This window comes from Phoenix dactylifera, chromosome 3 (assembly GCF_051530095.1).
Source record: "Phoenix dactylifera cultivar Ajwa chromosome 3, Ajwa_hap1_PhDact_Kaust_v1.1, whole genome shotgun sequence".
In the NCBI taxonomy this organism is placed as follows: domain Eukaryota; kingdom Viridiplantae; phylum Streptophyta; class Magnoliopsida; order Arecales; family Arecaceae; genus Phoenix; species Phoenix dactylifera.
In genome coordinates, this window is record NC_143192.1 from 52,973,147 (window position 1) to 52,998,258 (window position 25,112).

General features: G+C 39.3%; 3 protein-coding genes across 3 annotated transcripts; all 3 read right to left on the bottom strand.

The window, feature by feature from the left end:
• Positions 1-386: 386 nt before the first annotated feature.
• On the bottom strand, positions 387-1,592 carry LOC103706202 (uncharacterized). Its single transcript, XM_008790241.6, has one exon. The coding sequence runs from the start codon at positions 1,394-1,396 to the stop codon at positions 530-532; it is 867 nt and encodes a 288-aa protein (XP_008788463.4). The 5' UTR covers positions 1,397-1,592; the 3' UTR covers positions 387-529.
• Positions 1,593-8,084: 6,492 nt separating this feature from the next.
• Positions 8,085-16,515, bottom strand: LOC103706144 (eukaryotic translation initiation factor 4B3). The gene is made up of 2 exons (XM_008790158.6): positions 15,123-16,515; positions 8,085-8,478 (listed from the first exon to the last, which is right to left on the bottom strand). Exons 1-2 carry the CDS (start codon positions 16,403-16,405, stop codon positions 8,442-8,444), a joined length of 1,320 nt encoding a protein of 439 aa, XP_008788380.4. The 5' UTR covers positions 16,406-16,515; the 3' UTR covers positions 8,085-8,441.
• A 5,795-nt stretch (positions 16,516-22,310) lies between these two features.
• Positions 22,311-23,155, bottom strand: LOC103706143 (peptidyl-prolyl cis-trans isomerase). The gene has a single exon (XM_008790157.6). It carries the CDS (start codon positions 23,083-23,085, stop codon positions 22,516-22,518), a length of 570 nt encoding a protein of 189 aa, XP_008788379.4. The 5' UTR covers positions 23,086-23,155; the 3' UTR covers positions 22,311-22,515.
• Positions 23,156-25,112: the final 1,957 nt, after the last annotated feature.

A 25,112-nucleotide genomic window follows, 5' to 3' on the forward strand; every position in this document is an offset into this window, starting at 1 on the left:
CTTGCTAAGTCTTTCATGATTCAGATAGATCGACAAGTCAAAAATAAATTAAGCTATATTATCAATTTTTTTTTTTAAAACCATGACCCGATCAAGTTGAAATATTAGGTGATTATTTTGGTAATGCTATTCTTCATTTAATTTTAACATAGGTAATGCGTTCAGAATGCAAGTTGTAGATTCTATTCTGAACCTCTCCTTCATCAGGTTGATCACCCATTAAAGAGATGGCTGCCCATTAGGCGGATACAGAACCAAGATTAGGAGTTAAGTCAGTCAAAATTTTTAAACATTTTGAAGAATAACTATGCATAGCCCAAGCCGAGATAGGCTTTGGCCTGAGCTTGGATATTCGCTTTGTGAGTATTTTGTGCCACCCAGATAAGAGTAGGGAACCGTTTAGAATAATATCGGTATTACTTGACACACAACTTTGATCATTTGCTTAATTAGGAAACAGAGACACTACAAATAAGAGAAACGATATGAAGGCAGTTTCTGGACACTTTCAACCATATATGACACCATTTCAGAAAATTCCATAAGCTAGATGAGCAAGGTGGAGAGCCACTGCCGTCCCAAGCCAGTACTGGAAACCTCTTGAGCTTCCACTGTCATAAGGAATGGTGTCCCGCAGTGGATTGTTGCCGCCGAACCCGAACGCCTGGCTCACCCCGGCCGAGGGCTCCGCCTGCCGAGTGGAAAGAGTGCTCGGCTGCGGCAGCTGCTGCTGGCCACCCTGTGACTGCTGCCCAAACGGAAGGTTGTCATCACCACCAACTGGAGCGGCAAACGGAGGCCTCGCCGGCGCCAGCCCGGGCGACCCGGGCAGCCCGCAGCCCTGGTTTGCGCGTGGGTCCTCGCTCGCTTTCCATGCCAGCTCTCCTGTCTTGTCTCGGATCCACAGGTCACCCTCGTCCACCAGTTCCAGGGTCTCCAAGAAATGCTCATCGGCTGACTCTGCGTGCTCCGTGGCCCAGGCCGAGTTGCTCCCGTCGAACACCTCCAGCCCGTTGTCGGAGAAGACGACGGCGCACGTGTTGGCAGTGCTCACAGGGGCGCACTCCGACTCCCACATGCTCTGCTCCGTGCTCGTGTCCTGGACCTGGATGTAGCAGAAGTCGTTGCCGAAGCCTCCGGCGTCGGGGGCGGTTTCCCGGCGGAGGAGGTACGCGGTGTACTTGCCAGAGGGGGAGGTAATGAAGGGAACCGTGTTTTCGTGTGCGCCGGGAGGGATGCTCGCGAGGATCTGCTGCTTTGTGGTCCTCTGAATTGTTCCTGATGGAGTGGTGGCTTGTGCTGGTGGTGAGAGGAGGAGAGATGAGAGGATGAGGGAGGCGAGAAATTCCATGCCTTCTTGCTTGGAATCCAGTGGGAGACTTGTGAGGGAAGGCATGGGAGACTATGGGATTTAAAGGAGATGTGATAGCGGTGGGTGCAGCTTTTAAAATGGAGTTGGAGGGGATGGTGTTTTAAGTTAGGCCTATGAGGTCTTGCACCTGTTCCAACAGCAAGGGGATTAGTAGATGACGCTATGCTTATTCACTGTTCGTACTTGGATGAGTGAGGGGAAAAAAAAAATGAAGTTCCTCTGGAGTACAGCGGAGTTGTTGGGCGCATTGCTGAGTCAAATGTGTGCACGCCATTGATGTTCTTAAGGCCCCTCCTCTTTTGTTAGTTAATCTCCTGCACAAATTTACTTTGTCTATTCCTTATATCTGAGCGCTGTTATTAATTGGTTTCAAAGAATTTGTGCCATTATTACAAAGGATTATATCACCTAGGGGTGATGTTTTAAGTTAGGGTTATGAGGTCTGACACCTGTTCCAACAGCAAGGGGATTAGTAGGTGACGCTATGCTTATTCACTGTTCGTGCTTGGATGAGTGTGGAAAAAAAAAGTTCCTCTGGAGCTCAGCCGAGTTGTTGGATGCTTATTCAACAATAGTCAAATATAGATCGATGCAGCTTCCTTGACTAGAAATGTTTAGCACCTGTTACTCCATGATATCTCTATTGTTAAGAATTCACTTCCCTTTTTCCACGTCGCTCATGCCTAGCGTCAGGTCAATAGGTCAGCTGACTGGCTGGCCACCAGAAGATACAAGCAGAACTTCTAAATCTTATGCAGCTTACAATAGAGGCGACTATTCATACAAAGCCATTTCCAAGAGACAGAAATGATAGCCCGCTGTGGTCTGTGATAAGCGATTAATCCAATTAATGACCACAGCAGAGAACCCGAGAACTCTCCAACCAAACCAAACCAGACCTGGGACCCCCATATAGCTTCTCAACCTCTGGTTCAGAGGATGTTAGAAAGGAAAGCCGCCCCCTGCGAGCAAGCTATCCCTCCTTGCTGCCCCACCAAGGGACACCACAGGGAAGGGGTACCCAAGCGAATCTGAAGCATAGCCCAATCGAGGGCTAGAGGGTACCCAGGGCCTTCGGCTTTTCCACACGGGGGCTTGCAACCACTCCCTCACCTTTCGGGTTCTCAAAAGCAGCGAGCAACCCAGGGAACATGGGAAGAAGCAAAAAAAAAAAAAAATGCATCATTTCGAGCTCGCCATAGCCAACTCCCGAGTCCCGACATGAGCAATGTAGAGGCCCCAAATCTAAGCTGGCCTCCATACATCCGGTTCGCTACAGTCCAAACAGCCCAAGCATGTGGTAGACTCCGTTTGAAAACTTAGAATTGAGGAGAAAAGAATGAAATGGAAGAAAAAGTTAAAAATTTTGATGTTTCGGAGTTTTTTAGTGAAGGAAAAGGAAAAGAAAATGAGGGAATCGGAGGAAAAATTTTAGGCTCCAATTCTCTCATTTCTTTCCTCCCATAAGTGGGAGGATTTGGAGAGAAAGGAATTGAAACTTAATAAAAAAATTTATAATACCTATTTTACCCTTAAATTAAAGAAGTACCAAATTAAAAGGACAAATATATCCTAGGGCATCCTTTGTTTTAACCTTTCATATGTCATCTCCATCTCTATATACTCATCTGCTGCACCTTTACGGAGCTCCATCTCTACAGCTGCACTTTCAGCTGACCCGGTCACTCATGACGCGGTCCGACCCGACCCATAAGCATGCCTTTTTTATAATAAGGATATTTTAGTAAAAATGTTAAAAAGGTATGCTTTTTTTTTTTTATCTCTCCAAACTTCCAAATAAGATGAAGAAAAATACTTTATCTTTCCTTCTAAAACTTCCAAACAAGAGGAGATAAAAGTTTATTCTACACTTTTCTCTACTTCATCTCCACTAAGTTTCATTTCATTCGGACTGCAATGGGATATTCAATCTTCTTAACTCCATTCCTACAATAAAATCACCAAAATCAATTAAGACTTGGACACTTTGTGAAGTAAAGTGTTTTTCCGACTTTACCCTCGAGCACCAACGTCAGCATGAGGTTCGGAGACTCTCCAGATCGTATCTGATCTTCAAATTTTAGGGATAGCTTCATAAACACCCTGGTAAATTACGATCTAGGTGGACTGGTCCTTTTATGGTAAAGCATACATTTGAGAATGGAGCGGTAGAGATAGAAGATCCTAGAGATGGTCGGATGTTTAAGGTAAATGGCCAGAGACTCAAGCCGGTCCTTGAGAAAGAGGCTCCAGTAGAGGAAGATATTCTTCTCATGAACCCCGTCTACGAACAGTGATGCTATGCCCATGCAGGTACGTTTCTCTTTTTCCTTGTTTCTTTTTGTTTTTCTTTATTTTGTCTTTGTTTTAGTTTTTGTTTTTGCTTGTTTTGTTTTATTTCGTTTGGTTTCCTTAGTTTAATTTTCAGGTTTGCCAGCTTCCTGTTTTTACCATGGATTTGTGCTCCGCTAATCAGGTGACCTCTATCCTATTTTGTTTTCTATGCTTTTATTTCCATACATTGAGGACAATGTCATGTTTTAGTTGGGAGAGGGCAGCCCATGTGTATATGTTTTTGCATGAATTTGCTTTAAGAAAAAACAAATGATTACAGAGTATTTTTGCTGGAGTCAATTTTTCTATCTTAGTCACACTATTAAGACACCCTTTGAATTCTTTTTTTTTATGCACGCATCTAAGCCTTGTGGTTTGATGGATGTTCGATGCATACAATTAGAGAACTCTCAAACTTAAGTATTTACGCATTGGTGAGTATTAGAGAGAGAGAGAGTTCATCATGTTCAGAGACTTGTGGCATGCGTTCATTGATTTTTTTGAATTGGTTGCTCTATTGGGAATTTTTATTGCACAGTTTGTGGTATGTTGGTTGATTATACTTAGGAGATGATGAAAATCAATTTAGGATGAACGTTTGAGCCTTTCAAGCTAACCCATGTTTTATCCATTAGAAGCCATTTTGAGCCGAAAAAAAAGAACCCTTTCCTTTGTAAACCCATATGTCCTTACCCCCCCCCCCCCCCCCCCTCCACTTTCAAGTACATGCTAGGGATGATAAATAATTGGTCCGCAAATAATGAAGACAAGAAAGGGGATGTACTGTGGTGGTTTCTCATTGGTGCTGGCAGGTTTGCTGAAATGGACTCCATAATTGCAACCAAAGGTTGTGTTAAAAAAAAAAAAAAGAAGAAGAAAAAGAAAAGAAAGAAACAAAGAAACAAATCAACTCCACCAGCAGCTTCAGCTTTCTATTACCACAGGCCTTGAAAATGTCTCAGGCTCTAATCTCCATTCTGAAAATGATTCTATTGGTTCCCAAACTGCTTGTCACAGGTTCAAAATGCTAGTATGAAGTTGTTGATGAAATAACCAAATGGTATGACTAGCGTGAAAAAAAAAGGAAAAAAAAAAGAGAAAAGAAAAAAAAAAGGTACAAGCGGTTTGAGGAAGTTGTGCTTGATGTTATATCTTGTGAAGACCTCTAGCATGTACTGGAAAGTTCTTTTGAATTCTCTTATCCATCCTTTTATTATTTTTATTTTACTTAACTTTAGCCTCATTACAACCTTTTATTATTGACCTTTTTGATCCTAAGTGGGTTTGTGGTAAGAATGGTTGAGTTCCCAATGGTTGGTGATCCTATCATAAGATCAATGCTTGTTTGTTGCTTGTTCATGAACACTTGCCTTCTCATATATTTGTGTGAACACCCTTTCTCAACTCCATAGAGAGACCCCTTACACCAGTCTACTATTGAATATTATACCTGTGAGATATGGAGTTGAAGCTTTTGTTTGAAATGTTCTCGACGTTGTATGTGTCAGGGTTGGTGGTAAGATGGTTACGGCTTAGAGTACACACACACACGAATTCTGGGAGTTGCTCTTGATGGACTGATTTTGATAGTATTGTTGATCTCTTGCGAGTACTTTGTTTGTTATACTTGAATATTATTGCTTAGCTCATGCAAAAGCTGTCTACACTGGGTTGGATATAGTCCGTTCTTTTTCTTCGCTTAAATTGCTAGGGACTAGCAATAAGCTGGTTGGGAGGTGTGATAGGTGCATGAAAATGTACCTTTTAACACTACCACTTTAGGCTAAATTGTTAAGACTTAAGCATGATTTGGATATTTTTATGATATTTTTCTAATCTGAACTTTACTTCACAAAGTGTCCAAGTCTTAATTGATTTTGGTGATTTTATTGTAGGAATGGAGTTAAGAAGATTGAATATCCCATTGCAGTCCGAATGAAATGAAACTTGGTAGAGATGAAGTAGACATGTTGAGGTTTCATATGCATCAAGAATCAGGTCAATTGGAGCTCCAGAGAGAAAGTTATGAAGTTGCAAAGTTAGGTTTCCCTAAACCGCCAGCCTGGGCCCTGACAGATCAGACCTTTGTGTAGTATTTTGATGATTTCGAGAGCTACAGAAGTCCAATTGAGATGATTCAAATTTTGTTGGAAACTAGACTTCCAGAGATTTCAAATGACTATAAGAACATAAAATTTGAAGATCAGATGCGATCTGGAGAGTCTCCCGAACTTCATGCTGACGTTGGTGCTCGAGGGTAAAGTCGGAAAAACACATGCAAACGTGTCTAAGTCGTGTTTCCTAGGGTTTTTAGCCCCAAAATCATATATATACTTGGGGAGCACGCCGTTCTAAACAGAAAAAAGGCTGCATTACAAAGAAATCATCAAGAGGAGCCAAAAATTTATGGAGAGCTAATTCTTTGGTGAAGCTAGGGATGAACTCGCTTGAATGATGGTAGTTTCATTTATATTTGATCTATGTAATAGATTCTCATGTTGATACAATTTTTGTTTATCATTTCTCATCAATAGATCTTTCTTGTGTTGGAATAATCTTGAACCTATTCTTTTCATAGATTCAGCCATGTCTTTTTCTATAGAATTGTTGAGGTGCTTGATTATATCTAGATTTGATTGTTTATCCAGTTAGTGTGATTTTTTGCTGAAATATTGCCATTGGGTATATTTTTGTCTTTGAATCTGAGTCTAAAAGGATAACAATCCTTGGTTTTAAAAGAGGAGAATGATTTTCTAGAATTACCACTAAATATTTTGATTGTAATGCTATATCCTCCAATTAGAGAATCTGGTGCTATGATCTCTAATTGAGTTATCCAATGGATCAAATATGAATGGAATTACCTGATTCAAGTGAGAAATTCCCGATGCTTTGCTGCCATTAATTCTGGTCACATCTTTTCACTGCTACAATCTAATTGTCAATTTACTTTTAAACATTCACATCACATTTTACTGCTTTGATATTTCTTTTTAGTTTTGTAGTTCCTTTTAGTGTTCCTACCTTCTCCCTGTGGAATCGACACCCCAATATATACTGCGATAGCCGCGTTATTCTTTGGGCGTAATCAAATTTCACTTTTTCCTCCTCATTAAAATTTTCCTTTCTTTTCTTTTCTCCCCAAAACTCCCAAAAGGAGGGTAAAAGAATATGCTCAACCATTTCCGAGACATGCCATACCACGTATAGCGGGAATGAAGTATACACTTCCAAAAAGCAGGGGTAGCAAGAAATCCCCAGCTAGATTTCCAACTAAAAGATGGCTAGATAAGGAGGTTGCAGGTGAGCCTTCCAACACCCATGCCGCCGTATGCGCGCAATCAGAAGATCGGCGTGAATCCTGCGCTGTGAAAACTACTACCGCCCACATCATTGTGCATACATTTAGCCACACGAGATGGCACCCAAACGCAATAGGGATAAAGATGAGAACTGCAGTGGTAGGCAATGGGCTCCCAGAAGAAAGCCCTGCATTCAAACTACTTTAGTATAGCAACCAAGAGTTCCCCAGCAATGTAAGGTGGCATCTACATCAACTTCACATTCCATATCTATCAAGATCCTATCCTTCATTGCTACCGTCCTTTCTTGGCAACAAATCACTAGCACTTGGAACATACAACAAATTATTCATTTAACCAAGCTTTTCCTCATTACAACAAGTTCAAATGGTACACTGCTAGAAAAATCTTGAAATTCTATATAAGCTTCTAACAATTTACTTAGCCTAGCTACCGGCTTGCCGCTGATCCTTTAGTTCATAACAAATTTCTAACGTAGGTAGCTCTTGGCTAAAACTATCTACCACAAAACCTAAATTGACACACAGAGCACGGAAGGAGACCTAATCATATTTTGTAAATTGTCCCGCAGTTTATGCCCATGGCGAATAAAGATCTGATCCTAAACAATAGGAAGAAGACTAAATGAACGTGACCACATTTTAAACCCCTGCTTCAAATCCTCAGACTTTAATATATTACACACCAAAGAGGAAAATCACAAGGCTTAAAATAAGAAATTAAGCACACTCACCATCACAACCCTGGGAGGAAAAATGGAACAGTTCAAGGATTTATCGGCTGCACTCTCCTTTGACAAGTATTATCATGTTTTATTCCAGTTTTCTATCAAATCTTACCAGAATTTTTCTCACAAAGGAATCTTAGTAGAATTCAGAAAAGTAATACAAAGTGCAGCCAAATGGAACACCGGCAGATTTCCTCAACTTGCCCCAATGTTGTATACAACAAAATTTTAGGCTAATCGAATTAATTTAGCACAAGCAATCATTAATTAAAACCAAAACCTGTTCAACAAAAGCCTATTCAAAACGAGAACGCCAGCCAAAGCAGACTTTAGTAGCAGGAAATTCTCTTCAAGAAAAAGCAATAAAGTCATCTACAAAAACAAATATATAAAAAAAAAAAACAGAATCCATATTGTCAGCATAGCTTATTTCAAACAATTTTTAGAACACCTAAAAAACAACCAAATACTAAATTTCAAATAATCTAAGCAAGATATAGAGGAAAAAGAGGAAGGGAGGAATCCAAATGACATTCTCACCCTCCATAGCCCACACAGCCTAATATATAATTACCAAAACACCTACCAAAACTGCCTCAGTCTTTTGAGGGTTACCACAATATAAAGTTTAGCAAATACTAGAAACTGCACCAGTAGGATGCCCCATCATCTTAGTTCTGGGAAATCAGTTCTCAGGTAGTCCTTCTTCAACTTTCTCTGCCCTGTAATTGAAAATTGTAGAAATATTCGGTAACTGAACAGTGTTCCCACATGAAGAATAGCGATATGACAGCATTATGGAGCGACAAAGAGAAGTAAAATGAATAAAAAATGAAAATAATGAAATGAATATAGGCACCGATAAGCAGAAATACCGCTAGAATTATGCATAGGCAAACATATGATACGCTAATTTCATATATGAATGTTCTGGATATGATTCACTATGGTTAAGGGCTATTAACAAACTTCTTGCTAAGTGCCTTATTCAAAACTCCTGCTTTGCAATGTTGTTTAAAAGAGAGAGAGAACAAATGGCAATGCAACTCACAAAATTAGAGTCGATATAACTAGCACAAGAAAACTTAGAACAAAAAAATTAAATAATTTAAAGAAAAACTGCCATGGAGCTAAGGAGCTGAGCAGCAATCTGACTTGTAACAACAAATATCAACAAGAAGAAAAGTAAATAGGAGAGTCAGAGTGTTCGGAGAGGGCTTATTTTCATCCCATAGCTCAAAATTTCCTAGGGGCCTCATCAAGAAAAATATTAAAATAAAAAAATCATCAAAGGTAGTTTTCTTTTGTTTGGGTTGGGTTGGGGGTGGGGGGGGTGGGGGAGGGGGCACTTCAAAATGCAATGCTATTCAAGTAGTAGACATGCTCGATGCAAAGAGTTTGACACCATAATAAGACAGAAACATCCATTTAATCTTTTACGGCAAGTTTGTCAACTGAACACGAATGCTCAGATAATTAGTGTTGATTCCTTGTGACGAGCCTGATGAAAACTAGAAGGCTGGTTAGCAAGCAAGTGGCTCTTTTCATTGGTAAATTTATGAAACTAGTTGACTGGGCACAAAAATAAATTTTATAGAACAAATAAAGTTCTAAACCATCAAGCTATGACACAATAAACAACAATTTGTCAACATAAATTTGAAACAAGAGATTCCTTAATGTATCATGTTTATTAAACCATTTTAAATTGTTAAACTAAACACATATTCATAAAAATGTATTTGAGGTAACATTTAATAAAAATCATCCTTGAACAAAACTGCAATGGTATGGCATCAACTGAGAAATATAGACGCAGCAAAGATAAATGCATTTAATGATTGGATGTTCCCAAGCCAACTTCTTCCATTAAACATCTTTAAACAACCCAGACATCTAATAAACCATTACATAGAATACTACAAAAAATCTAATAGAAAAATTTATCTAAAGAGCTTGTATTAATGTAGAAGTCGCATCAGGATAATAACACACTCATAGAAGATATACCAAATAAAAAAGGTCTCTATTGTGCCAGTACAGCATGTCAGTACAGCACTAGCATGGTCTATCATTCCATGCCATGCCATCCAACACTTAATCCATGATCATACTCATGACTTGGGCTACAGTCCGAATCTTGGGTTGAATCTGAACAACCTAGAAATAAAGGACCAGGAAGATGGTAACAAGGGAAAAGAAAATTATCTCGTTCATTTTCTGCAATAGCTTTTCATCCTTTTCATGACAAAAAATAGATTAAGGTGTAACAGGAACCATTGACTCAACCAAACTTCCCTTGTTTTATCATCAAAGAAACCAGAAAAAGGAGAAACAAAAATGAGAGAGAGAGAGAGAGATTCATGTCCCAGATCTTGTTTAAACCTTTTAGGCCATGACAACTTGACCAAAATAAGTCTGTTTGGGGGATCTAAGACATTCCAAAGATGCTGCTAACCTCAGTTACCAGACCTACACTACAGTAGAAGCATCCGCTGCATTAATCTTGTAACCCAAATCTTCTGGATGTTTCGCAGCTGCTGGATCAGCCCCAATGTTATTACAATCTAATGGCGCAAGAACAATGCCCACATTTTGCATGATTGGTCCACCTGTAAAGACTAGGTTGTTTCAAGTGCGGTCAAATTTGGTTGTTTCTTGATTGAGTTATACATAGACCTCTTCGGGCTGTAGTTATACATATACTTATTATTCATAAATGTTTTCTATCAGTAAGATATTAACTGAACAGAATATTCCTCAAGAAAAAGATCACCGGACAAAATGCCTTGAGAAAAACACAGTTGTGCACAATGCTTGGAATCAAAATATCCAACCCTTCAACAAAATCCATCACCACTCTTACAGCTTGTGAGGCCCATTTACCCCCAGCAATATTAAGAGCACTCATTGAAGCATCTCTTACAGAGCATTGCACCCCCGTCATCCCTATGATCAGTTTCAGATTAATTTAGCCTTATTTTGAGGCATAAATTGTAAAGATATAGGTTTCCATGTTGACAAACTATGAAAATTCCAACAAACCCAAGTGTGCAAGATTAGGTTCGATCAGTCAAGACAAGGATCAAAGTATCAAATTCTCATTATATCGTATCAAACATTGCATATCATGCTAGTATAAAATTAGCATGATAAGGGATCTATAAACTGTTTACCAATAATGTCTGCTTGTATTGCATTAAATATCCTGCAATATTAGCTAATAGCTAACAACTTTTTGTGCTCATCTTGATGATCCTTGTTTATTCACTGACCGTATCATCAATGCATGTAGATTACTTGTTTCAAGCATATCTCGGTACCTCTAAGAAATTATGTGATATCATATAGTTTTTACATCGAAATTTGAGCTGCTCAATGCTTGTTTGATCTAATAATGTTGATTTATATTACTTCACGCATTAGACTTCTTGCACCAGCGTTACTGCATACATTTGAAGGCATGTCTGCCAACAATGAAAACATGTTTTTAGTACAACTTAGAATGCTAGACTCAAGTTACCTGGGCAAAAATCATAGTATAACAGGCAGAATAGGTTTTGTTTTCCATTAGAAAATTATCTGAGATTGCCACATTTTCCTAGCAAATCATGACATGTTATCTTCATTGTTTTCAGCGACATTTTCAATGCCCATGCATGGCAAGTACCAATACAGCACCATACACTACACATTCAGTGCTAACGCCCAACAACTGTACAAAAAATCTACATTCAACCCAAATAAAAACAAAGCCAAAGCCCTCGAGCCACAATCATAGACAGTGTGTGCATCTTTGAGCAACCATTTTCATTACAGGAACATGGATATTGAACATTTCATGCCAATAAAAGATGGCTTTCTCTTTTCAACATCAGGGCTGAGGTTACATTTAGTAAACCATGGTTATAAGATAATCCCAGTCAAAAGCATGTGGTACATATGATCGTTCAGCATCTTAGACTTCTAGAATGAAGTGTAATAGGTCCACAAGTCAAGAAGAGTTAGCTTAGCTAACTTCAATGGAAGAATATTCAATATCTACATCACAGTTTCTATAGCATAACCCTCAATAATTGAAGGGAGCTTACCACGACTTATCGTGGATCTATCCATGTCCATTAAGGACCTGCTCCTTGAAGCAACCTTGTTTTGCTATGGGCATCCTGATGCATTCCTTTAAAGAATAATTCCATTGTATCTTAAATAGTTTAAGAACTCACTTGAGAGAATCTCATGGTTTATGTGTTTCCTGAACTCTATTTGATATCAACTCTGAATTCTATGAATTCCTCAAAAGAATCAAATTTGTGATGCATGACATGGATGTATTCAAAAATAGAATAATCATTAATACAGGTGATGAAGTATCAATATCCTCCTCTAGCTACCATGACAAGTGGGTTACACATAGCTGTGTAAGCTATCTACGCAATTTCCTTTGCACTCTCACTCTTACATGAATAGGATTCCTTGTGCACTGTGCCCCAAAGTGGTCCAAATTATAATAATAATTACTACCACTTAAGTGACAGTGGAAATCTGACTTATATCTCTAACATCTTTTTATCTTTTTGCTAGTGGCACAGCACAAGCAAAAAGTTGTGCATCTAATACTTTTTGGTCCACCAAATAAACACTTCATCAACCATAAAACTTATTATTGACTTCAAAGCCACCTGATAAATCTTAAAGCCAAACAAATATCCATGCAGAAAAAATTAATTAACAAGACAGAAACGAAAAAGACCTACAGAGAATATAATCATATGCCCCATAACACCCCCATCATCATTAATGTTACTGCCGCTCTCCTCAAAAACAAGCTAACTCTACTTGCAATCCAACTCTCATATTAGAGTACCCTATCCACCAAAGACTTTCCTCTCATTGCTAGCACCACTTCAACTCTCCTTTCCCCTTAACACCCAACATGGATACCTCCCAAGTATAATTATCAGACATCACTCTCATTCCACATAAAAATCTAGCAAGAGATACCACCAACAAAACATGCAAGTTGATCGTAAAAAAAGCTATTTAAATGCAGTCAATCATTATATCTAACAGAAATGGCAGACATAGAATATCAATTGGAGAAAATTAGAATTACAGCAATCATGGCAAATTTTAAACATGCTGCAACCATGCTGGGATTTTTGTTTAAATGCACGATGGTTTTATCAACTAGTAAATTTTAGCAATGTAAGAACATATGTGGCTTTTTGTAAATTGGCTCATCAAGTGCAGATTTATTAGTGAATATACAAGCTATAGAACAAGTGGAGACATCAAGTTAGTAGTGCCAGCAGAGCTTTATGAATAGCCAAGTGATGAAAACGGTCATTGACCAATTGGTTAAACCAATAGCTGCCTGGACTTTGGATGTGTACACAATGGATTCTTCACCAAAACAACCATAATCAAACCAACAAACAATCCAAACCTTTTCCTAATGGTTTGGCATCAGATTGTGAATCCTCATTCTGTGATTAATCCTACTAATCACTAGCCTCGGCAATGGTGCAAACATTTCCATATTATTTCCTATAAGTTTCTTCGATAAAAGCTTGCACCTTACATCTTACCCTCTTCTTTACAGACCCTTTGAAACAAATCTGGCATCTCTACTTGCTAGACACTGCACCACTGTAAGCATAACATCTCAAATATGGATCCAAGAAGAAGAAGGGGAGGAGGAGGAGGAGGAAAAGGAAGCAAAAGAAGTCGACATGGAGTTAAATCCACAATCCATGGGCAATTATTCAAGCATTAAAGTGAAAAAGAGAGAAAAAATTGGATAAAATAGAATAAGATACTATTTCGGTAATGCTACATATTAGGGATGGCGGCGGCAGCAGCAGCAAAAACAAGAAATTGTTTCCGTATTTTTTCAAAAAAGTCCACATGGATCAAATCCACAATCTAGAGGCAATTCTTCAAGACTCAAAATTAAAAGAGAGAATAAAAAAAGAATAAGATATTATTTCACTAATGCTCCATCTTCGGGATGGCAAGAAGAAAAGGAAAAGAAGACGACTCACTCGCTTGAGCACATCTAGCCCATGGTAATTTACTCAACAAGTTCATTTGGTACATCAAATACATAAAAGGATCTTCACACTGAGGCACCCAAAATCATAGATAATCTGGCCAAAATGGATAGTTTTGATCACAAGCTACAATCCTTGAAAGCTACAATTATTATCATTATAAAATCTGGATACAGGAAAAAAATCAAAATTTTCATCTATCCCCATTCTATACCACTATGAACTTAATTTTGAACGCTAGCCAGACGAGGATATCATCCATGCATTGCATTAATTTCTATGACTTTTGACCTTATTCATTTGCTCATGACAAGTTGATCTTCAATAAATGACAAAGTCCAAAAATGAAACAAACCTAAATACAATGTATCCTTTTAAAAAATCCAGAGAAAACTTAAACTTGATGGAAGAGCCATGTGTTTACCCTATTAAACAAATGCCTAGATACATACATATATGCATATATCTCATATATACCATACAAATACAGATTTACGTAGATATCACATAGATCTGGACTATATTAAACCTGTTTATATATGGATGCAATGTATGCATACATGCGCATGTATGTATATATGTGTATGTGCGTGTGTTATTGCAAGTGTATGTCTCCAAGATATTCATTAATATAAGCTTATTACAAGGACCCGCTGTTCAAATAGAACCCAGACTTAGAAATTAGAATAGATTTCAAGCTCCCAACCAGCTATTTGTCTACACTAGTTTAATGGCAGTGTTAAAGGTGATAACCATCATGATGATGCTCTGATAATTGACCCCAATGCAAGATATAGATACGAAAACGTTGTACAGTTATTGTCAGTCACTTAGTTGACAGAAACCCATTTTCCTCTGGAAACACCTTGTGGAAATAATACAGACATGGAGGTAAAGATGTTGACAATCTAAGGTGATGAATATGTACACTGGCACTTAATAATAAGAACACAGAAGGTCCAGAGATATGGATACTAATATAACTGGGTTAATAGAATACAAAGCATGAAAAACCACTTTGAAGGGAGGAAAGTTCTCGCAGAAAGGAATAACAGCAATAGCACCTAAACTTAGAAGGACGTCAAGTTCAGTCCCCTGGATTTAGCTACTTGCTCCAATCCCATAATTATATACAAAATCAAATAATAATGGGGAAAAAATCTCCTCTAGCATATCAATAGTTCGAACAAGGATTAGCAATAGCAGGTCAATTCAATAAAAACATTGCAAATATAGGGGAACATTCTATTAGATAAGCATAACTCATATTGCTGGAAAAAATTGATGGGGAAAGCTAAAATAAAAGACCAAACCTTGGAGGAGTAGCAGCATCAGTTGTGTCCGCTTTCCTCCAAAACCTTTCTGTGCGATCCTCCAACAAGCTTCCAGTTTCGTTCCCTATCTCAAAGCTCCTCTTCCCAGATGATGACCTTTCAGGTGGTGCTTCCCGGATCTTCATAGCCTCCAGCTTCTCATCAATCTTCTTCCAATCCTGCCCCTTCTCTGCCAGCACCTCCTCCCGTGGTCGGGCCTCTCCAAAGGGATTCGATCCCTTGCTCTTGTCCATAGACCTAGCCTCCAGCTTCTCATCAGTCTTCTTCCAATCCTGCCCCTTCTCTGCCAGCACCTTCTCCCGTGGTCGGGCCTCTCCAAAAGGATTCGATCCCTTGCTCTTCTCCATAGACCCCATTGGTTGCTCTCGACGACTTAATTCCCCGTTGCTCCCGTTGGCCAGCGGCAACGTCCGGGGCTGCAACAGGAGCCTCGGCCTCCCGCTACTGGTCCCATCCTCCCTCCTCTTCCCCCATGTATCCGAATCCGGCCCACCGTTCGATCCCTCCCTATTGAACATCTCAAATCCACCCCTCCTCTCTCTAGGACCATCAAAAGCGCCGACGTTCATCCTCCGTGCATCGGAAGGCGGTGCCGCGCTCTTGTTGGAGATCCAGCTATCCGATTCATCGGCCCGGGACTGGGAATCGAAGAAACCCCCTCCCCTCTCCCTCCTCTCCGGCACCACCGATTTCTTCCCGGCGCCCCAATCATCTATCTCGTCGGCACGAGAGGGACCCAGATCCATATTAGATCCAGCACCAGGCCCCCCATAGCCGCCCCTCCTCGGCTCGTCCGAAACCCTAGAGGATCCCCAGCGGGAAGAGGATTCCTCGCCGGAGATCCGCCCGCGGCCGCCCGAGCCGCCACCGTAGGAAGAGTAGCCGAAGCCGCGTGAGGAGCGCTCGAGCTCCTCGGCGGTGCGCTCGCGAGGGCCGGTGGGAAGGACGAGGTGCTCGTCGGGGGTGAGCCCCTTGGAGGAGGAGGACGACTGGAAGCGGCCGGCGCCGTGGGTGACTGCGTTGCCGGTGGTGAACTCGGCGAGGGAAAGGCGCTGAGACTTCTGGGACTTCTTCTTCTTGGAGGTCTTGGAGGCGGCAGCGGAGGCGGCGAGAGAGGGAAAGTCGGCGGAGGGCTCCTGCTGGGGGTAGGAGGTGGAATCGGAGAAGTCGTAGCCCTCGTCTTTTTTCTGGAGTTCAGCCTCGTTCTCCTCCGCGTCCAAGGCCCAAGCGCCAGGTTTCGCCCATGCCGAAGCCGCTGCCATCGCCGCTCTCTCTTTCGCACGCTATCGCTCGCTGTCGCTCGCTCGGTGGGCGGCGATAGGGGTTGCGGTCGGTATAAATGTGTGGGGTTATCGCGAAAGGGCCACGGAGAATCCTAAAAGAAGTGGGCTGGAAACCGCGTGGTATACTGTTCCCTCGGGGACCAGATTCGATTTTTTACCAAAACCGTGGTCTCCTACCGTCAGCGACTTCGGATTACAATTTAGCGTATCTAGATATAATGCGTCTACCATAAGCAAGGTGGATATCGGACCGTTGGTTCCAGACAGGGCGAGTCCTTCCCCGATAAGAACTCTAATTATTCCCATCTAGCTAGGTTTCGTTGGCCCCCGAACAAGACCAAATTAACTCCAGGTTTGTAGCGGCTGGCAGTTGATAAATGATAAATCTTTAATACCTTCATCATTGGTGCGCAGCTGCGGACAGCATGGAAGGATTTTTTCTTTATGAGGCAGAGCACATTCACGTGGAGGACGACTCGGTTTCGGTGATAGAGGGAATCTACAGGCAACTTTCAGAATCAGATGGGCAGTCCATGCTCCTTGATATACGGCGGATAGCAGTGGACTGCGGCTTCTTCAACGCATGTATACCGGAAGGCTAACTCAGCTACAGATTGAGTGGCCTCCTATGCGGCGCATCACTCCGGAGAATTCGTTTAGGTGAACCAGGTGAATGTTCCTTTCTCGCTTAATCTGCTTCTATCTTCTAATTTTTTTTAATTGTACTCATATACGTTCAGTGTGAGGAGCCGATGTATCAAAAAAGAAAAGTGCTCGAGCCCACCAGTCGGACCTTTGCTCTGTTGGAGGAAGCCTAAGTTTGATTATTGCTGATATATTTTAGAAATTTCAGATTGTTGAAACGGCGGAGCTTTGTTGGAGCTATTCCTTTTGGATCTATTGCCTGGAGTCGCATAGCATTTTTATCCATGCTGCATTATTATTTAGTATTTTAAGGCTTGATTACTACTACAACGATGTTTCTATTCGAAATATACCCTAAGGCAAGTGAGAAGGAGAGGAACAAGGAGTTATCTAAAAATCATATACACCATTTCAATTGGGCTTCGCAGATGTTCATGCCCATAAGTAAGATTCATGTATTGATAAAGACTCGAAAGAGATGGACTTTCCTCAGCCTCGGCGAAACTGAAGGTAGAGCACGACATGCTTTACCAAACAACAGATCCAATTCCATGTTTTGAGAGTTCTAGTCATTAATTAAAATTTTCATGAGAAAGAGAGAGATGAGAAAACAAAGAAGAAAAGAAACTACGGCTTTTCACTTGTCTACAAGATTAGACATCAACTAATTGATCTTCTTAATTATAAAGACTAAAAAGCCTCATTCAAGTTCGAATATTGTCTGAAAGTCGTAATGCAGGCCAAACTTGAAATTTATACAGGGTTAACAATTTAGGCATGAGCCCAACTAATCAGCCTAAAATAAACCTTGGGTCCATTCCTACCCTTGGAAACGAAATGTTTAGCAAAATATACTAACAAGTATAGAAAATTATGAATTTACCTCTTTTTCTTGTTCAATTTTCATGTGGTCGGTCGATTGCTTAATTCACGAGGTAATATTTAACAACAGGAAATTGGCCTAGTCGGTGATAAAATTAAAGCAAAAAAAAAAAAAGACAAAAAAAAGGAGACAATTGGTAGCTACTATTCATTGAAATCTTTCATCCAATTTTTTTTTTCACATTTAATCATTGCATGCACATGAAGGAGATTGGCACAAGAACAATTTAGTTGCAAGGAACACCATATATACATGCATTCACACGAAATGTTAAATCAATTAACCACCACCACCTTGAGACACTTTGATAGACTCGTTTGTTCTAGTATTAGTTATTTTCATCTTTAATGATCTCATATATATCACACTCCTTGTCCAAAGGTACTTCAAAATAACTCTACATATAGAGGGGGAAAAAATCAAGATACGTGACAAGGGAGTACATTGGATTTGCCACCAATATTGCATATGAAGCAAATCCCATTTTTATCCATATGCAGCAAAATGCTTGACTTCTAAAGCATGAACCCATTTATGAATAGAAGTATTGACTTCATCATAGTTACATGACAGATCTGTTGCATGCGTGGAAATAGCACATGAAATATTTACATTGAGAGTAAAGTCAAAATCAATCATGTTGCATTACCTCTTAGTACATTAAAGGTACCCCATAGTTTAAGGTTTTTCTTTTAGGTTCTGTAAAATAAAAAGTTCTTGGTACGTAGATTTAGGTAGTTATAAAAAATATTCGTGAGTTATAAAGAATATAGTAAGAAACAAGATAGCTTTTCCAAATTAAATTGAAAAATTTCACCTCATGCTTCTTGCAGTTGCTATATATAAATGATTTCATTATGCTGTTTGTTAGATGTAAGCATGATTAAAACTAGCATTTTAAAATTGGAATTTGTAAGTAGTAAAAGCTTCTTGAAGGTATAAACTTATTTACTTTATGTAAACTAGAAGAGAGGGGAGAGGACATCAAGGGAGCGAGCTTTTTTAGTCGGTATAGTCATTTCGATATCCATTAATTTTAAAGGTTCGGGGTATTGAGCTAGACGGATGACAACTTAATGTAGATCACCTTGGTTATTGCGAATAGTGCTATATAGGATTCAGGAACAAGATCATATCTAGAAGGCAAATCACGTACCAAATATTTAAAAGTCATAAGTTGGTCATATGATGTCTGATTGAAATATTTTTTTTTAAAAAAAAAAGTGGCTAACTTTTTAAGATCTATGACATGTGTGTTGCTTTGTAAGGGGAGACGTGTCATTAAGAATTAGGTCTAAATCCATAATTTAGACCTCAAAGTAGATCGATCAAATCAAAAATTTTCTTTTAAGAAAGATTTTAACTGGGCATATCTTTCAAGAAGAAAAAGTTGATACAGGAGTTGAGTAGATATTTTAGTTTTTTCGTATTTATTTCTACTAGTCATATCTATTTTAAAAAAGTAAATCTTATTAAAATTAGAGGAGAAATCTAATCTAAATTATGAAAGAGTAGATCTCACTTTTATAAATATAATTGTGTTTTAGTTTATGATCATCAATGAAAAAAAATAAAACTTAAAACTCTACTCTCATCAATTTTTTCATTTTTTAAATTTCCTTTTAAGAGATTCAAATTGATGGTTAAAGAAAATCTTCTTTATTTCTAATTGGATCATCATTTCAACTCTTCGGTTTCGTATCCAAACATGGTTGTTGCCTAAGGAATAGAGAAGAAGGACCATCTTTTCAAAAAAAGAAAAAGCAAAAAATTCAAAGAGAATAAATTTCAATATCATTATAATCGATGATACAACCAATCCTACAAAATATGACGTTAATTTCAAAAAATTAGGAAAATAACCTGAGATAGAAAAAGCTCTTACAAAATTACATCTACAACTTAACTATATATTTTCCAGTTCTATCATGGTCAAAATTGGACTCTCTAAATCTATTGAAATAAAATCTACCCTAAAATACTGAAAGGCAAGTTTAATAAACTTGTTTTTTTGTATTTATGAAGTTCGCACATGTTGGTCCCGATGACCTGAACCATCTTGTAACTTGATTCGATCCATCTTCTGTAAATAATCAAGAGTCACTTGCTTTGCATCAATCTCTATACAACCATTTCCACATGCGAGCCCAGATAGTTTCATTACCAGCTATTCATGGCTTGCTATGGCCATATAAAGGCTCTTGAATGTATCAAAAAGTTATGCAAAAATAAAAATTCTGTCATCATGCTGGTGCATAATATTAATACAACAGATGGATGCGTGACTCTCCCTCCTACCTAAGTTGGTGGTGGGAGAATAGGTTCCGGTTCTCTCAACTCTTTGCCGTAGGAGTTTCTTTCCAAAGGTGTATAAGGGGCAAATCATGGGTGTGGTCCCATATTCTCTCCCCCTTTTAAAACATATGAAAACGACAAAAAAAACAACCATTGTATGTCCTTTAAAAAAAAGAATAGTCTGCCGAAAAGAAAGAGTAGTTTGCCCTGATTATCCTGCATGTGGCTGTCGTGAAAGAATTCCAGAGCAATGTTTTGTCGCGGAGGCCACAAAAATCAAACCAAATGCCTCTAAGTGAGATTTATCATTAAAATATATGTATTATTAAAAAAAATTAAAACAACCTTTTGGCTCATTTTCTAGCCAAGTACGTTTGCACCTTAATATATATATAAAGTATGGAGCATAAGTGTAGAGATAGTAACTTGCTCCGTCTCATCGGATACTTGAGCCGACCCGACCTAAATGAGTTGGATTTTATCTGACCCGCAATAGATTCGAGGTAGGTATGGTTAAAGGTAAAATTTGCTTCAAACCTGATTCAAGTATATATATGTGTGTATATGTATGTATGTATATATATATATATATATATGTCGCTTCACAAATTCTCTCTTCGAGATTAAAGAAAATACTTTTTGTAACTTTATTAGAAAAGATTTATCCAATTTTCTCTATTTAATAATTGCCCTATCCTACTCTGAGACTCAATTCGTTTTGTTCTACCCTAAAGCAAGTACAGATAATAGTCTACCCAATTTGTTGGCATCCCTACACACGCTCGAGGTTGCTAACAATAGTGATATGACAGTAAGGCATATCATAGTCTCGAGCATCCATCAAATTTCAGGAACAAAAATCATATAGGGCGGGTAACAAATAAAAAAGTATAGAACGGGCTTCTTATTTTGCTACATTTCTTTTAATGCCCATCTAAAAAAAACCAAAAGTCATACTCCTAATAATGAAGTTTTTAGTCCCATAATTTAAAAAAAAACTCAAAAAAAGTAAGAAATGCATGCCATCTTCTTTCTTTCTCATTTCGAAAGCATATTTTTATCGGTATGTACTATATGACTAAGTAATACAAACCAAACAAATTAGTTATGTAGCAAGCTAATACATATATCTAGGTAAATTCATACATAGTTCATAGATATGGTGCTTAGTAATATATAGTATAAAATCAGATGATACATACTTAGCAAATTAGTCATCTAACCACTTAATATACAACTCTAAGCAAATTAATATACAGTTGTCAGAATATCATGTTTATTGGTACACATTAAATGGTCGGTGATGCACACTCGTTGACTTTTTGATACATACTACAATCTTATTTGATACACACCTCCAGGTAAATCGATAAACAGCTTCTAGAACATGCTTTTTACTAGTACACACAATATAGCAGGATAACACACATTAAGTAAATTAGTCATCTAGCAAGCCTATTACATCTCTAAATAAATTGATATATATTTTTTAGAATATGACATTTATCTATACTAGTACATGGTTTTTCTAGCTTTGTCAAAGATAAAAAATTATCTACATATCGTTCCTTAGATTTCATAAACTTTTGAGCGCAAAGATTCTAAAAAAGAAATAGATTTGGAGGTGAAGAAAGAGACTCGAGAGGCGAAGGAAGATCTTATGAATAGGATAAATGGCTTGATGAGAAAAAACATAGATGAAGAGGCTTGACAAGAATTATGGGTGATCTCTCTTAGCGCATGTAAATTTTTTTTATTATTCTTGAATATGGGATTGATGGATCTGTGAGTAAAAGGAGTCCCATCTTATTTAACTTTTTAGGTTTTCTTTTTAGGATCAATATTAACAAAAAAATAGTAAAATAGGAGTTCCGCTCCTTATCATGTTTTGTAGTACCCGCTTTACGTGATTCTTGTTAAAATTTCAGCAGTCGACGGTACCCGAACCCGAGAATTTTCTTTTCCAGTGGAACTAAAACTAATCTCACGTACTACATACCTAATACCCATTCGCCGAAGACCACTCACAAGTCAACCACAAGGGAAAAAATGCCAATTACCTTACATGTAAAATCCGATTTTACTATTTTCTTTCACCACCACAGAATAGATATCTTGAAGATAAATGCAGCTCTAGAACCAGAGCATACATGGATTCAACCAAAAACCAAGAAAAAGCATGATAGACATAAGATCAGAATAAACCCCTCCAACCATGTGATCGGAAAGAGGATTCAGACACACCATTCCGTTATCAGATATAGAATTAACGAAGAAAGAGAGGTACAGGCACTGCCACCGACGAACGTTTGCCCTCAAAGAGCTCGCCGCAGTCGGCGATGGTGACGGTCTTGGATGTCCTGCCCCCCCGGGAGCCCACCTTCTCGATGGCTGTGACGACGTCCATCCCCTCGACGACTTGGCCGAAGACGACGTGCCTGCCGTCGAGCCAGGGTGCCCCGGCGGTGCAGATGAAGAACTGGGAGCCATTGGTGTTGGGTCCCGCGTTGGCCATCGACACAAACCCGGGCCCCTTGTGCCTGTTCACGAAGTTCTCGTCGGCGAACTTGGCACCGTAGATGGACTCCCCGCCGGTCCCGTTCCCGGCGGTGAAGTCGCCTCCCTGGCACATGAACCCCGGGATCACCCGGTGGAAGGTCGATCCCTTGTAGTGGAGCAGCTTCCGCGACAGCCCGAGCCCCTTCTCCCCCGTGCACAGCGCCCGGAAGTTCTCCGCCGTCTTCGGCGTCACGTCGGCGAACAGCTCCATCACGATCCGCCCCGCCGGGGCCCCACCGATCGTTATGTCGAAGTACACCCTCGGGTTAGAAGTCATCGCTCGATGGCTTTGCGCTCTCTCCGTCCCTCTCCTGTTCCTGGGGCTCGTCGAGTGATCTCGGCCCGGGGCTTCGGTATATAACGGCCTTAATGAGGAGGAGATGCCAGGGAAATTGTCGGATCTGGGACGTCACTTTGCGAAACGTGTCACGATCTGGGTACGAATAAGGTTGGAAAAGAAGGACCCCGAAACCAGGTGTAGTGCGGTCCAGTTTCTGCCCGAGATTCTACGGCCACTTGCCATTTATTTATTCGCGGGGATGGCACGACGCGAAGCACGTGCATGCTGCCAATCACGACCCCTAATCTATAAAATGGTGCATTGAGATACGCAATTGATGAACGGAATTCATAAGAATTAGCAATCATTAATAATTGTGCACACGGTCCAGACAATAATATAAATAAAAATTTTTAGATGAAAAAATTATTAGTTGAATCAAATCTACTAACTAAACGGTAAACCAGCCCATGGTCTACTACTGAGCTAAGGGCTCTTATCTATCTAATAATTTCTCCTTCGGATGGTATCCAATTAGGTTGCCATCTAAACCCTCGTGGATGCTTTCATGATTAATCTATCATAAGCTACAGTATTTGAGTACAGATGCTAACCGGTAGCTTGCATGACACAATGAGTTCAGACCATCCTGGCCTGCACTTAGTAGTTTGATTAGTACTTTATTCTGGTGTCACTCATATATAGGATGATCACTTGGCATGCTCTCTCTAGCAATCACGAAATTAGTTGGCCATTTTTTGGCCTCGATAGAATTCATGGGCCTAAAAGCTATCAAAATTCTCCGAAATTTGAAATTGTTGCAGATGAGCACTATAAGGCTGCTACTACCAGGTTAAATTGGGAAAAAAATAGCAGAAGGAGACAGTAGATAATGAGCAAAGCATTGAAAAAAGTTATTTAATTCAACTTGTTAGAGCTAAGCAGGAATTAAAGTTAAAAAGAGAACAGAATCAAATGTTCCATCTCCACTACAGCAAAGATTAGTTCTCATCGGTTAAAATAATCAAGGCTACGCAAGAAAATTTTAAAAAATTAACACTTTCGAGGGATTTTAATGTAGGGTTTCCTTTTTTTTTTAATAATACATGATCGACCAATCTCCACTTGCAATTCTCTGCAAGGATATGTCCGCCGATGCTGACTTCGTGCAATTGAAAGAGCTTTAATTGTTCCCAGGTTCGCAATCATTCACACTCCTTCCACTTCACATCGACAGCATTTACGCAAACATTTTTCTTACTCTACTGATATACGAATTTTGACAAAGTTATCATGAAACATGGCTCATTTTGCATATATTGCATTGTGTTATATACGGCTTGCTTTATTTGTTGCAAAAGGCAAACATGAGTGATCAGAATTTTCTATTATTTTTTATGTATAGTTTTCTAAACATTACACTTCTAGAAGATAAACTATAATAAAATCTAAATTTTCGTATTTCTAATATTGTTTCCATGAATAGTAATAAGGAATAAACATGAGGTAATGCTAGCTAAGATAAAGTTTTCCAAAATCACCAACAAAAATTAGTTATGTCTAATTTTTCCTTCTCTTAGCTTTAATCAGAAGATTCACAAGAAGTAAGAAGATTACACGAGAAGCATCAATGGCATTAACATCTAGAGTAATAGAAAGAGTCCATTAGTGGGAACTAGTGTTGCTTCACAACACCATTCTACTCCCCACTCGCAGCATCAGTTCCCTGTGGTAGTCGCGGATTGGTGAGGTGCAAAGGAAATTTTTCTAGTTGGAATTGATGCCAATCTGTTGCAGGGCTTAGGCTTAAAGTTTAGCGCATAGACCTGCCTTGGAGAAAGTAAAGCCTCTTTATACCTTCCGCCACTACCCTATCATCCATCAACGGGCGACTTAGAATTTATAAGAGCAGGAGATACGCGCTCATAGGATCACATTCAATCCATGGGCCATCAAGAATCAAAATATTCTCTCTTGTAGCATTTGTCCATTCAAGAGGAAGTATTGTACCAGAGGAGGCTTGC

Coding starts and splice junctions, on each gene's coding strand:
- LOC103706202 (XM_008790241.6), bottom strand. CDS start 1,396: ATGCCTTCCCTCACAAGTCTCCCACTGGATTCCAAGCAAGAAGGCATG.
- LOC103706144 (XM_008790158.6), bottom strand. CDS start 16,405: ATGGCAGCGGCTTCGGCATGGGCGAAACCTGGCGCTTGGGCCTTGGAC. Junction 8,479..15,122: donor GATGCTGCTACTCCTCCAAG/GTTTGGTCTTTT, acceptor TTTCAATTACAG/GGCAGAGAAAGTTGAAGAAG.
- LOC103706143 (XM_008790157.6), bottom strand. CDS start 23,085: ATGACTTCTAACCCGAGGGTGTACTTCGACATAACGATCGGTGGGGCC.